At 33.4% G+C, this 14,759-nt stretch overlaps 2 protein-coding genes across 2 annotated transcripts; one reads left to right on the plus strand and one right to left on the minus strand.

Moving 5' to 3' along the window:
• The first annotated feature begins 8,006 nt into the window (after positions 1 to 8,006).
• Positions 8,007 to 10,925, plus strand: LOC120176457 (E3 ubiquitin-protein ligase WAV3-like). Its single transcript, XM_039182885.1, has 2 exons — positions 8,007 to 8,498; positions 8,805 to 10,925. Exons 1-2 carry the CDS (start codon positions 8,295 to 8,297, stop codon positions 10,698 to 10,700), a joined length of 2,100 nt encoding a protein of 699 aa, XP_039038816.1. The 5' UTR covers positions 8,007 to 8,294; the 3' UTR covers positions 10,701 to 10,925.
• Positions 10,922 to 13,863, minus strand: LOC120176560 (BTB/POZ domain-containing protein At5g03250-like). Its single transcript, XM_039182971.1, has 4 exons — positions 13,799 to 13,863; positions 13,166 to 13,235; positions 11,821 to 13,047; positions 10,922 to 11,677 (listed from the first exon to the last, which is right to left on the minus strand). Exons 1-4 carry the CDS (start codon positions 13,861 to 13,863, stop codon positions 11,144 to 11,146), a joined length of 1,896 nt encoding a protein of 631 aa, XP_039038902.1. The 3' UTR covers positions 10,922 to 11,143.
• Positions 13,864 to 14,759: the final 896 nt, after the last annotated feature.

Here is a 14,759-nt window from a genome sequence, read left to right on the forward strand (position 1 = left end):
GAGAGAGATGTATACCATATAAAATTTAAATAATTTAAAATATGTATATTATTTAATAATAATATAAAATGATTTTTTATATTTTATTTAAATTTTTTTATTAATTTAGGATGATTACAAGTGGTAGTATATATTTTAAAGATTCTTAATCATTTGTAATAAATTGTTAAATATTTTGCAGTCGTTGGTGCTCGAACCTAGAATTTTCAGTGATAACAATTTGATCATTTTAAATATATGTATATATATTATTAATATTTTGATTGAAATTTCACATGCAAAAACATAAATTAAAATCGATCAAATTAGAGTATGTAAATTAAAATTATATAATGGTTATTAAATTTATTAAATTATTTCAAAATAGTTATTAAACTTTATTAAATAGTACAAAGTGATCATTATATTTATTTAACTATTACGAAATGATCATTGAACTTATCGAAATTTATCACTAAGGCTGTAGGTTACAGTTAATTCAATCTGTAATTGGAAAGGAGAAGACAAGCCGACTAAGGGTCTAGGGTTAGTTGGGCCAACATTTGTTGTCCTAAATCGGAAGGGGTTTGGGCTTGTGGGATCTTTTGAGTTGGAATCAGGCTTGTTTTGTTTCCTTGATTCGTAAGGTTTTGCTTAGGGATTGATCCATTTGGATTGCCTATTGAGGGGTCATGAGATCGAGTCTTACGGAGGGCATTTCATAATTCGGAGGTCTCCTACGGAAGCTGCTCTCAATCTGATGTTGGGGGCAACCTACTATCCTACCTCCCTCTTACCCCATTATATATGAAAATAAGGGTTAGCTAATTTTATTGAGGGGTCATGTGTCCTTTGCAGTGAGGAGATGGAGACTCGGGATCATTTATTTTTTCAGCGTCAGTTCTCCAAACAAGTTTGGGAGAGGGTGTTGTAGGGTAGTTTTAATGTACAGCAGCCTAATATACGACTAAGTAAATGTATTATCGGAAATGTTAATATTTTTTTTTAATATTTTCGGTAAAGCGTTACCTAAACAGTATTTTTTTCTACCAGAAATGTCACTTTCGCTACCTAATTTCCGGTAGAAAAAAATAACATTTTAGGTAGCGACCAATATTAACATTTCCGGTAAAAAAATAATGTTTTAGGTAGTGTTTAACCGGAAATGTTAAAAAAATATTAACATTTCCGGCAGATCATTTTCTTATCCGTATATTAGGTTGTCAGACCTTAGATATCCGATCAGGTCGGATTTAAAAAAAAATTGGTTCGGGTCGGGGTTTTTTTTTTAATGAAATGTTCGGGTCGGGTTGGGTTTAGGGTGAAAGATACTCGACTCGACCCGAAAAAATATATAATTTTACCTTATATATTTAGGAATAATTACAATAACACACTCTATATGTTATTTTTTTAAAATTAAGTCAATGTTTTTATTTAATAAAAATAATATTTTATTATTATTTCGGATCGAATCTGGTCAATTTTTTAAGTTATATATTAGGTCGGATCGAGTCGGATGAAATATTATTTTGATCGGGTCACGTCGGGTGGGCCAAAAACCCGACCTAACCCAACCCATGCCCATCTCTTGGTGGGATGAGGAATATATATATAGGGATGAGGAATATATATATATATATATATATATATATATATATATATATATAATTTACATTTGATGTGTAAATTCATAAATTATTAATAATTAAAGAGAAGGGTCTTTTATTTGTCCCTCAATCATTAGTCTATATCTTTCTTTTTATCTAATGATGAATTAGTCATCATGCAAAAGCAATTTAGCTCTAACCAATCATCTGTTATCTTTGCAAAATCAATCCCTCTTTAGATTACCTAATTTAATAATGAAGCTAAAAACCCCAATCATTTTCGCTTTAATTTTCAAATTATATGAACCAAAGTTTCCTTCTTCAAGAATAAAATTTTGATATTTTAAATAAATGATAAGTTTAATCTCAAAATCGTTTGAGTTGTATTTTATGGATTATGTCATCGAGCCAGTGTTTGAAACATAAGTCAACGCTTGAAACGGTGCAGGGTGAACCAATAAAATATAATTTTATCATTTTTCAGTCTGTAAATTAACATCAAACTCAGATAACCATCATGTTTTTTTAAACAAATGATAAATTTGAAACATATTAATAGTCAGATGACTATTTTATAACATTTTATAGTTCAGAGACTCAACAAAATAAAAACGTATAGTCAGAGTACCTCTTATATACGGGCTTTACCCCTAATGTATTTAAATTTTTTTAGAAGCAAATAAATAAAAAAAATTGTCATCATTTGAAAAACCTCTGTGATTTTTTTCCTATCCGCACCGTATCAAATAATAATTCAAAATCTTTTGTATTAATTATTTTATTTTTATTATTAGCGGGACAAATTATGGTTCTGGTCCTTTCACTTTGTTCAAACTTATGGTTTAATGCTCAAGTTAATCTCCTAATGTCTTTAATTAGTTCAAATAGTTAGCATGTTAACTATTTGGGTTGAGTTATTTAAGTCTTTCCCCCTTAAAATCACCATTTTCAAGTCATGCTTATAAAGGATTTTCTGTCCACCCGACCCGACCCAAAAATTCTAAATCCTCCACTCGACTTGAACCCGATCTAAAAAATATACACCTTCTACTTGATCAGAATTCGACTTGATTTTTTGAGATAAAATCCGAACCTGATCCGAAATAATATATTTATTAAAAAATATTATTTTTATATAGGGATTTAATTTAAAGAAAATAATATATAGATAGATATATAAGGTAAAATAACAATTTTTTGGGTCTGGTCGGGTCGGGTAATTTTAACACTAATCTCGAACCCGATCCAAACCCAGTTTTTTTTAAATAATCCGACTCGATCAGGGCAAAACCCGTAGTGTTTGGGTCCCATGCCCATCCCTTTTGAAAGTTATGTTTTTAAGAAAATTGATGAAAATAAAAGGACCCAAACCATAATTTAACCTTGTTAATACGTAAAAAGAAGGTTTCGAACTTTTCCAGTTGACTTGTCCTAGATAATGGTAGATGGGAAAGGAATCTTATACCCTTCACAAAGGTCCTTTTATCAAGTGATGCCTTTTTTGCTAATGGATTTCTAAGATTTTATCTTTTTTTTATCACTCAAATTAAAAAAAAATGAATACAATATTTTAAAAAATTGAAAATAATTTTTATTTTTTTATATAATCATATGTATATGATTTATTAGTCGATTAATATAATATATATTTTCCATCTTATTTTTTATTCATAATATTAAAATTCAAACACGTAATTTTATTTTTTTATACATAAAATCTCTTGCTTTGATTGAGAGAGAATAACTCTGTACTAATCTAAAAAAGATTGGGATTCATATTCTTTTTAGAAAGGCTGTCTTTTGAAGGGTGTAAAAGTTAGTGGGAATAGTGAAACTCCACTCAATAACCCTCAATCATTCTTACATTTCTTTATCTAATTTAGATTATTTTTTTTATAATCATCGGTATCTGATTTATTGATAGATTAATCTAAATCGGGTACTATAAAGACGAGGGCGGCCCCCTAACCCAGTTTGATCATTCACAAACGTTAGGATTTAAAACCCTGACCTTGTTTAAAAGATCTAACGTCTCACCTCTTTAAACTAACCGATTGTTGGTAATTTAGATTACTTGTTAAAAATTAATTTATTTTTTAAAATTGAATTAAAATAATAATTTTGTAGTATTTCAAGCCCACAAAATCAAATTGTATTATAAATAAAACCTATTTCAAATTTAATATATAAATATTTTTTGAATAGTATAACGAGATTATAAAGTAATATTTATTCATAATTTTTCTTAATTATTGATAATGATTACACTATGTAGGCATGGTTATTCAAATCAATAATATTTAGGGAAAATATCACTTTCTTTTATCACCGAAGTTACTTGATAGATTCAATAGTTGAAAAAAATTAATATAAGAATAAACTACATTTTATTACTCATCTTTGTTTAATTTTTGTTTTAGTCACTCAAATTTTGAATATATTTTGTTTTAGTCACACTACAATTAAATAATTGATTATGTTATATCATGACATCTATTTTTTTAAATTATGAAAATGCCCAAAAACTTTCTTCATTTTTTTGTGAAAAAAATCCTGAAATCGTTATAACCTAACTTTTCGGTTTCTATTTGATTTTCTGATGTTAAGCATTTCTTCCAAACCTCTACAATGAGGAGATGGAGAAAGAGGAGATGAATTATATATCTTGATTCCGTGTTGATTGAACGATGGTGATTTCATATCAAATTCATTTTCCTCTTGTTTTCGGTTGAGTTTTACGAATTAAAGAGAATTTGAAAAAAAAATGAACTAATAGAGTAGTAGGGGATGCTGAGTTGACTTCGTGGTGTCTCGAGTGGTCAAAAAAGACATCGAAAAATGGTAGTTCCTTAGTCGATGTAACATAAGGACAGAACTCTTTAGGTTTCATCTTTGTCACGGAAGAAGATGAAATTAAAAAATCCAAAAAAAATCGAGGTGAACAACACACGACTCCCACTCAACATAAAATCGTCTGCACTATCTTGTTATTTTTATTTAACGATTGAGGGACTAAAGCTTAATCAATTCGAAAGGCTAATTATCAAATAATTTTTTTAAATTCGAATGACCAAAAAGAACACAAGTAAAATTGATAGATGAGAAGTGTAAATTACCCTAAATGAAGGAAGGAATATTTCAACAGAGTTTTCCTGTCAAGCTTCCGAGTATAGATTCCAATCTTAATTAATTCAACGGTCCAAATTTATGAGACATATGCTTTTCCCCAACCTCCATATTAACATTCGATAGATGACATAAAAAGTATTTTGAGAATAAAGTATTAATTAACGTAAAAAATAAATAAAAATTTGATTTTAGGATAAAATTTACAAAAAGAATTACAATAAAAATTCAAGTCGAATAAAATATAGGGTAAATTATATATTTAGCCACCTAATTATTTGTACGGTTTCGTTTTAGTCACCAAAATATTTGTTTTTTTTTCCTTTCAAAATCAGCATTAACGTTACGTTTTTTTGTATCATTTTGATAAAGAATCTTTAAAAATTAACGGTGATATTAACATGTCACAATAAGGTAATGCAACATCATCATTGAAAAAAATAAAAAATGGCAAGTCAATAGTTATGTTAAAATTTAACAGTAGATGATCAAAATGAAATCAATACCTAACATTAGCGAAAATTTTGAAAAACAAATAATTAGATACTTAACATAACCAAAGTGATAATTAAGTGATCAAATACACAATTAATCTTTTTTTATATAAAAATTTAACTTGTTAACAGCAACTGATGCTTAACTGCTTCGTTTTCTAGTAGAAGTAGAGATCATTACAAACATTCCATTTCTTATGCATGTAAAGCCAACCACCACCATCGGTTACCACCGCAGGCGTGGCTCAGTTGGCAAAGCAATGGCTCTTGGGATTATGAGCTGGTCTCATGTCCTAGGTTCGAATCGATCTGGCTAGGAATCCTAGAAAAAAGTGGGGGGGACAGAGTGGTGGGTTCTTTGAGCCCCTCCGGAGGTTGCCTTGTAGGGTCAGGTTCTTCAGCCTGGTCTTGGGAGGTCCTACGTTATAAAAAAAAGAGCCAACCACCAGTACACAAGTTCGACACAAAATCCAGAAAATTAAATGATTTATAATGATAATTATTTTTTATTATTATTATTATTATTATTATTATTATATACTTCCTTTCTTTATTATTAGTATACTAATTTATTGTTTTGTGACGATATAATTTCTAATAATTTTATAAAGTACAAAATAGACATATTATATTAAAGTAAATATAAAAAATGTTGTTGAATCAGTATTTATATGTTGAAAGATATAGTGCTTGAATTGATAAGGTAAAGACGGGGTTGATGGGTAAATAATACTCCATGTGCATATCATTACTATATATGATAGAATAAAATCAATTCTTTTTTATTTTAATTTATTAAAATTTGGACCAAATTGATAGAATATATAAGTATCAGTGACAAAATGTGTAATTGTACCAAATATTTTAACTTCCACACGAGATTCTCCGTTAAATATTAATGGCGGCTTAATTAAATACATTTAAATAGTTGAGTGACCTAATTGATAAACTTTTAAAAATAGTGGTCAAAATAAAAAGAGGCAAGTGTTAGGTGGTCACCGGTATAGTTTACCCTTTATTTTAAATCCTTTAATTTTTTAACTAATTTATAATTATAAGTTGAACCCTTTATAATTTTAAATTTTTATAAATTAAATTAGTGATACTCACCGTGCTCGTCGAGCGTGGAAGAATCATCCTATTAATTTTATCAGTTGTGTATAATTTTAAATTTTATTTGTACTTATCCATATATAATTTTTTTTTAAAACCAACCCGAGTCAGAATCCGTCGAATTTCAGTCTCATGCCCATCTCTAATTAAGTATTCCATCAAAAATAATTATTATTGCATCACATCAAGCTATTAATATAGTAAATTAATACATTTTCATAAGGAAGTAACATATCAAAAACTATAAAATATATTTTATTGCTAAAAAATGAGACAAGTAATTTTATTGGGGTTGAAGCTTAAAACCTCTCCACACAAAAGGTTCAATGTTTAATTATTAGACAAAAACTATACTTAAGTTGTGGTTAAAATTTGTTATATTGATTTTATAAAAATAAATTAATTATAACATCAATTATAAAATATTATAAAAATATAGTTATAACATCAATTAAAAGATATTAATTTTATAAAATTATTTATTAATTTATGTTACAAAATTAAAAGATTATATGAAGATATATATATGTTAATTATAATCTAAATTATAAATATATTCTAATAATATTTCATAAAATAAATAAACTATATATATTTTTAAATATATTAATTACAACATAAGTTATAAAACACTATAAAATGTATTAATCATAATATAAATTATAGATTATATTTTGATCGGTGTTATAAATATATTCTTATAATATTCTATAATTAATATATAAACTATAAAATATTAAAAACTGTAACATATTTTTATAAAATGTTATAAAATATATCAATTATAATATGGTTAAACACTTAGAAGTAAATATATAAATATTATAGGCGTAAAAAACCCTAGCCGCTCTCCTTTTCTTTTCTTATTTTTTTTTGAGTTTGTATCGAATTTTATAGATCAGATCAATTTTTTTCTTTGATTTTGTTTAGCCAATGACGACACTAATTTTGATATTGGTTGTCGATCTACGATTATCTTTTCTCTTTTGTTTTTTAATAAGAATAATTTTGTTTGTGTTGCACTTTTATCTCTGTCTTTGTGGCACGTTTTTTATTTTTTTCTTGGCCGTTTGTCCGTTCTTTTACTTATGTTTTCTCAAAGTTGGATTTGACGACGCCACGACTGATCAAGATGACGCTTATTTGAAATCTTGTTGATCTTCCCTGCTATAGACCTTCATATTGAATTTGGATGCGTGATTTTGAGTTTGTGGTTAGCTTCTCACGGTGCTCGACTCTACTTTGTAGTTCTCGGTGGTCTTTCAATAGCTTAGTTTCTTTTTGTGGTTCATTTGCCGATGCAATCAGATTGATTCTTGTTTGTAAACTCTTGTTGTAATTTCAGATATTTTAATATTTTTTATAATACTAACAGCTTCTATTAAAAAATAATATGGTTAAACACTTAATCTTTTTTATAATAGGTCTCATATATGAGCTTATTACTAAATTAACTGAATCCAATGAAATGGAGACAGATAATAATTTAATTATCTCATCTTTAATGTATAAGATTGAACACTATCAAATTAATGTTTGGAGATTAAATTGCAATTTAAAGCATAATAAAAGGACCAAAACAGAAATTTGACCATTTCCAGCCAAAAGTGCTTTTATTGGACTAGTCTTCTTCCTTTTTTAGCTCTCCCGACAACGAAAGCAAAGGTCAAACAGATCTCCAAAATCTCCAATAAATTCCAAAAACTCAAAAACTCTCCCATCAATGGCGGCCACCAAACAAACAAACAAAAAAGACCATTAATCTTCTTCTCGTTAAAAACAAACCATTCCCTCTCTTTCTGACTTAGTCCTTTTTGACACTATCCTGCAGAAGGAAAAAAAAACTACAGCTTTTACCAGTCTTCTTTTGATCTTTTCTTCTAATTTCACATATATATGTGGTAACTTTGACATTAGAATAAGATTGAGGATCCATTTTTGAACTTTGGGTTTTTGTTTTTTTGGGTGAAAAATGGGTGGTAAATGGAGAAAAGCAAAGTCGGCTTTAGGCTTGAACCTTTGTGCTTATTTACCCAGAACTTTAGACGATGATGGTGGTGGTGGTGGTGGTGAAAGATTATCTGATGCTGCTTTGTTACCTCCTTCGAACTGTGAAAACATGGTTTCTTCCTCTCATGGTATAAGGTTGTCCAAAAGTACAAGCAAATCATCCGAGGTTTGGTTCTGTCTTTTCTGTATGTGTTTTGTTTGATTGAAGGAGATGAACTTTTGGGCTATTAAGTCTTCTGTACTTTCTGTTTGTTTCCCGAGAATATATTTAGCATGGTTTGGAAGGATAGAAAGGTTTTAGGTGATGGGACTTGTGTTTATTTGATAAAACGGGGTTCTTTTCCTGTATTTTTAAAGATTAAAGTTTAAATTGATAAAAATTGTAGACATGGAGGACTAAAGGCGTTATTTATCCTTTTATGAATGCCATGTCAGCTGTGTTTGATTTAGTTCTCTGCTACATTTGTTTCAGCAAACATGTTCGATATGTTTGATGAAGATGGAACAAGGGGGTGGCCATGCTATATTCACTGCAGAATGCTCACATTCTTTCCACTTCCATTGCATTGCTTCGAATGTGAAGTATGGCGATCGAATCTGTCCAGTTTGCCGATCGAAATGGAACGAAATCCCGATTCGGAGCACCGGTTTAGATCATATCCCTGGCAGGGCATCAATGGATACTGTAGGTGGGACACACAATGATGCTTTGATGGCTATAGTCCGCCGGTTGCCTACAACTCATTGGGATGTAAACCGGCAGCATGTCGCACCGGTATTTCGATGTGCTGAGCCAGGCGTTTTCGATGACGATGAGTCCTTGGACCACCTACATGTGATTGCTGAAAGTAAGAGTTACTCGGATGACACATCTGTTACAACAATGAAGATCGAAACATATCCGGAGGTCTCGACCGTACCGAGGTCTCATACTTATGATGATTTCACCGTTCTGGTTCACCTTAAAGCTGCTGCAGCGGTTGCAACTCGAAATCTTAGTCCGAACATACATTATGCTAGCTTGCTGCAATCTCGACATCATCGTGCTCCGGTTGATCTAGTCGCGGTGCTTGATATTAGCGCTAGCATGTCCGGCACCAAGCTTGCGTTACTAAAACGAGCGATGGGATTTGTGATACAAAACCTCAGCTCCAATGATCGACTTTCGGTCATTGCCTTCTCTTCATCTGCTTGTCGTCTCTTTCCGCTTCGTCGGATGTCGGACTTAGGGCGGCAACAGGCACTTCAAGCTGTTAATTCTTTGGTTGCTCAAGGTGGTACCAACATAGCCGAAGGTCTACGAAAAGGTGCGAAGGTAATGGAAGATCGAACGGAAAAGAATCCGGTTGCTAGCATTATATTTTTGTCCGACGGCCAGGATACTTATACTGTCTACTGCACAAGCATGAACAAGTCTCCACCTAACTACGAGTTGCTTGTGCCTCCATCTATGCATGATGGTGGCAACTCGGGACTTCGTATTCCAGTCCATGCTTTCGGTTTTGGTGCAGATCATGATGCTTCATCAATGCATTCGATTTCAGAGATCTCTGGAGGGACGTTTTCTTTTATCGAAACCGAAACTATGATTCAGGATGCATTTGCACAATGCATCGGCGGTCTTTTAAGCGTTGTGGTTCAAGAGCTGCAAGCGTTTGTGGAGTGCATGAATTCGAGTATCTGCCTCGGCTTGCTTAAAGCCGGAAGTTATCCAAGCAATCTGTCAGCTGATGGGAAAACCGGATTTATCGATGTCGGGGATCTCTATGCCGACGAAGAGAGGGATTTCTTGGTATCAGTAAAAGTACCGGCCGAGTCCTCTGCATGTGAAACATCATTGCTAAAGGTGAAATGTGTTTACAGGGATCTCTTAACGAAAGAAATAATGACTTCGGAGAGTGATATCGTTCGGATTCAAAGACCCGAAATAGCAGGAAATGAAGAAATATCAATTGAAGTAGACAGGCAGCGTAATAGGTTCCGAGCAGCAGAGGCAATGGCAGAGGCAAGAACCGCAGCCGAGCAAGGAGATCTCGCAGGTGCTGTTTCGATCCTTGAAGATTGTAGAAGGGTATTGTCCGAGTCCGTTTCCGCCAAATCTCGTGACCGACTTTGTGTCGCATTGGATGTGGAGCTCAAGGAAATGGAAGAGAGGATGGTTAGCAGGCATGTATACGAGGTATCCGGGCGAGCCTATATCCTTTCCGGGCTTAGCTCGCACTCTTGGCAAAGAGCCACCACAAGAGGCGACTCCACCGATGGTTCAAGCCTAGTCCTGGCTTATCAAACGCCATCAATGGTTGAGATGCTTACTCAATCTCAGAGTCTTTCCCAACCACTATGGTCATCACAACCAAAACCAAGGTAACATTCTAGGTTCCAAGGCAAAAAAAGTACACTAGTCCGAGTACCTGCGTCTTACGACCATGTCCGACAGTCATATTCGACACTGTTGCTAGACGTATATCCGGATGACCATGACAATGACATATATCCAACACTTAATAGTTACACCCGAGTTCGAGTAACATAGCTTTTGTATCTGTGTTGTGGTGTACATAAAGATATATATATGATTGCCTGCTTCATTTAATATCGAGCACACGAGCTCGATCTCTATGATATTCCGACTCTTCATTTAATCTTATACTAATAAAATTATCGAACACGAGTACTTAATGAAAAATAGAGTTCAAGCAACGTATATCGAATGTTAAATTACTCGGTTCTCTAATATAAAGACTAATCAACTTTTTGACTAATATATAAATACTGCCTGAAAACTTTAAAGCAGGAGAAGACTTGCCATTGTTAGTTTTCTTTAAGAACTTGCAATTCAGACTCACCATTGTGGAAGTTTTCACTTCCGTTTGCGAACGAAACTTTTGCAGCTGATGTTTTGGGATCGCAGGGCTTCAATTTCCTTGAATCGGAAGAAGGTTTTGCCGTTTTCGGATCGGTGGACTTGGACTTTGATCGAAAGCTGAATTTTTTCAAGAAAATATTCCAACCACGCTTTGTTTTCACCAGCTTTTCGAGTTCTTCTTTCATGCTCAAGCACTCTTTCTCAAGCTCCGAAATCCGCTCCGTTATGTCATCAGCCTCCACAGAACGGTCTCGCGCAATGGATGTCGATGACGCATTGTTCCCGGTTGGATTTACGAATAACCAACCGGCAATTGATGTCCGAAGCCTAAGTTGTTCGAAGAATATGACTTGGACGATGAATCGAAGTGGTAGCCTCTCATTCTGGGTTGCATGAGTGCTGGCTTCTAGTGAGAGCTTCTGGCAGTTCATGAGACCACATATTTGTTCCCTCTCGGAATCTATCAGCCATGGATGTGCCTGATTCCGGATTCGAGTGTGAGTATAGGCTACGGGTATATGCAATATTGAAATTATCGGTATGAATGAAAGCAGAATCATGGTATGCAAATCTTGGTATTTCCAAATGAAACATCGAATCGGATAAACCGGGAAGAATATACCTTAAGATATATGTCAATTGCACGGTAAATTCCATCATTTGATGGTCTGGCATAGTCAGGAATGACAGCTGCAAGTGATTGAAACTTCGGCAACTTCAGGTTAACATCAGGTGCCACTTCAGCTAGATATCCATCCACCAGGGTAGCCACCATGGTCATTGGGGTCAATGGATGAGAACCTCCCATAAGCTGCCCCTCGTCAATGACATAACTCGAACTAGAGTTGAGCGACTCCTGATCTACTCGAATGAAGTGATCAAGAATCCGCTGAGCGCAGTCAATGTCATAAAGGGTTTCCATGGAGTACCCAATGTTCGGTATAAGAAGATCTTCCAAAGCAGCTTGATCCAGCTGAGCCCCGATCTGTCTCTCTAGCTTCTCTTGACACGGTGGCCTTGCACGTAAAATCATCGATGTTCGGAGAAGCCTCAACAGAAAATTTGTTGGGGTGGCACCCTTTTGGGTAGGTATCAATGCCACTATTTCTTCAAGGAGATGCCTTTGATCCATATCAGATAGGTGAGACGCGATTGATACAGGGGCAGCGTTGTTCCGACCCTGGAAACTCGATTGCCGACACAACAATGGAAGATGCGTCTTTGCGTAGTGGACAACGGAACCGGCAATCCTCTCTGGCTTCATGCCACTTGAATCGAAAGCTATAATCAACCTTTTATACAGCGGTAATCTAAAGAAGGACACATCTTCGTACCACCAATCCTCGCTCAATGTTCGTGGTTTGGCTGTCGTACATATTCCATTCCATAAGACATGACTGCCTTCTGGACGTTGTGCAATACCACGTTCCGATAAAGGCCAACTGAACAAACTTGTATCTGCACAAGCTTTCATTGCCAAGGAATCGATGCACCGGGAAACAATATGAAGTTCTTCTGAATATGGTAGAAACTCTTCGCAGGTTTCAAGAGCTTTGACCGTGTCCGTCCAGTGACCAAACATTTCATTCAGAAAGCTTTCAGTCTGCGTTATAAGATTTCCGTCCCCATGATCTTCGCTCATTTGAAGATACTCGGCAGCACACCGAAGACCGACTATATTCATTGCATTGAGCTCTAATCTGACTCCATAGCAGAATTTGGCTACAAGCAAAAAGGTCTTGGCTCCACCAGGTATGTCATGGAATTGCAGAACACAGTTCTCGTCATCCAAACCGCAATAGTCCTTAATTCGATCCGCTATTACGGGGCTTCTTGAAAGCAATGGAAACTGATAAACAAGGAAAATGACATTCTTATTAGCAAACGAATACGACATTCTATACACAATATCTTCAATGTGAAAGTATTAAACTTTCTCCCACAACAATAAGAACCAAGTTAAGAACCTTGTGAAGATGGAAAGCCATATCTCTGACTTCGACTACAAGATCACTCGGAAGACCAGTCGAGCACAACCTGGAAGATCAAATATGAGATCGAATAGTAATACGAAATGCAGAGAACTAAGCTGCCAATTCAATCATGGAACATATATAGTTAAACCAGAATACAAGATAGTAAAGATTCAGTTAAACAACTCCATTGGCTCCATTTTCTGCTCTTTTCTACACCATATGAACCCTAATTTTTTTTCCAAAACCGACCGAAGCAATACCACCTTTATCGATTCCACACTCTTCATAGATTAAAAAACATAAATCCATGAACCCTAAATCCTAATTAACGGTACATAAATCAAACATAAGATAAGAACAAAGCAAGTTACTTGTAACTCAAGAAACAAGCAATCTACTTAAAACCCATGCACCAAATTCATCATATTTCAAAACGATTAAACAAAAAATTGAAACAATTGACATCAAGAAACAAACAGTCTACGTAAGAACCCATACGCTGAATTCATCATATTTTCAAACAATCAAATAAAAATTGGAACTCTTTTTTATCTATTTACAAAATTGAAACAGTTGGATCAAGCAAGAAGATGAAACTGCAAAGAAAAAAATGGAAGAAATTACCAGGTCTGGCCATCACGGTAAAAAACCTCAGATTTAGATCCCAATCTCAAGATCAAGCGTGCCATTTTTGGTGGGTTTTTTTTTCAGTTGAAATAATCAAACGTTTCTACTGTCATTACCAGCATCAAAAACAAAGATAAAAAGAAGAAATGATTTTTACGTTACGCTGAACAATAAATTCTTGGGGGAGAAATGGTAAATAAATGTTCATAAAAGGAAGTAAAATTGAAAGGGAAACGGGAAATGAAGAAAGTCCCGAGTCTAAAGGGGAATGAATATCCAGGCAGTTCCTTCTTGTTACAACTTAACATGACAATTGTGGGTACTAAATGGTCATCCGACTATTCATTGTGTTCTAAACTCATCATTTTTTGTTAAAAATTGATAGCGGATTGAGTTTGACGTTAACCCACTGATTGGAATATGATAGCCTTTTGAGATTGTGAGACCGGAATATATCATATATAAGTCAACAAGTTAAAGTCTAACTCCGATTGTCATCATTTTTAACATAAAAATGACGAGTTTGGAACATATAAAATATTCGGGTGACCATTTTGTAACTTTTAATAGTAGATGGACTCAAAAAAAGTAATGCCCTATAGTCAGAGGACCATTTTATACCTTTTAATAGTCAGAAGACTCAATAAAACAATACTCTATAGTCGGGAGACCATTTATGTGCTTTACCCAAAAAAATTGTTTTATATAATTAAATTTTTAGGTTGGCTAAAAAATATACATTATTATCTATTTAAAACCAACTCAGTCAAATATGTATTTTTATCGTAATACCTTTGATCTTTCATCATTGATATTTTAATTTTATTAATCAGATCGTTTAATTATTTAAATAATTTCCATCAAATAATTTGTTACAACTGATGAAGGAGCTGACGTAACCATTAACAAAATTAATATATTTACAAATGTAATCTTCATTAATTACATATTTTATTAA

Source organism: Hibiscus syriacus, unplaced genomic scaffold (genome assembly GCF_006381635.1).
Source record: "Hibiscus syriacus cultivar Baekdansim isolate YM2019G1 unplaced genomic scaffold, ASM638163v2 tig00112249_pilon, whole genome shotgun sequence".
Lineage (NCBI taxonomy): Eukaryota > Viridiplantae > Streptophyta > Magnoliopsida > Malvales > Malvaceae > Hibiscus > Hibiscus syriacus.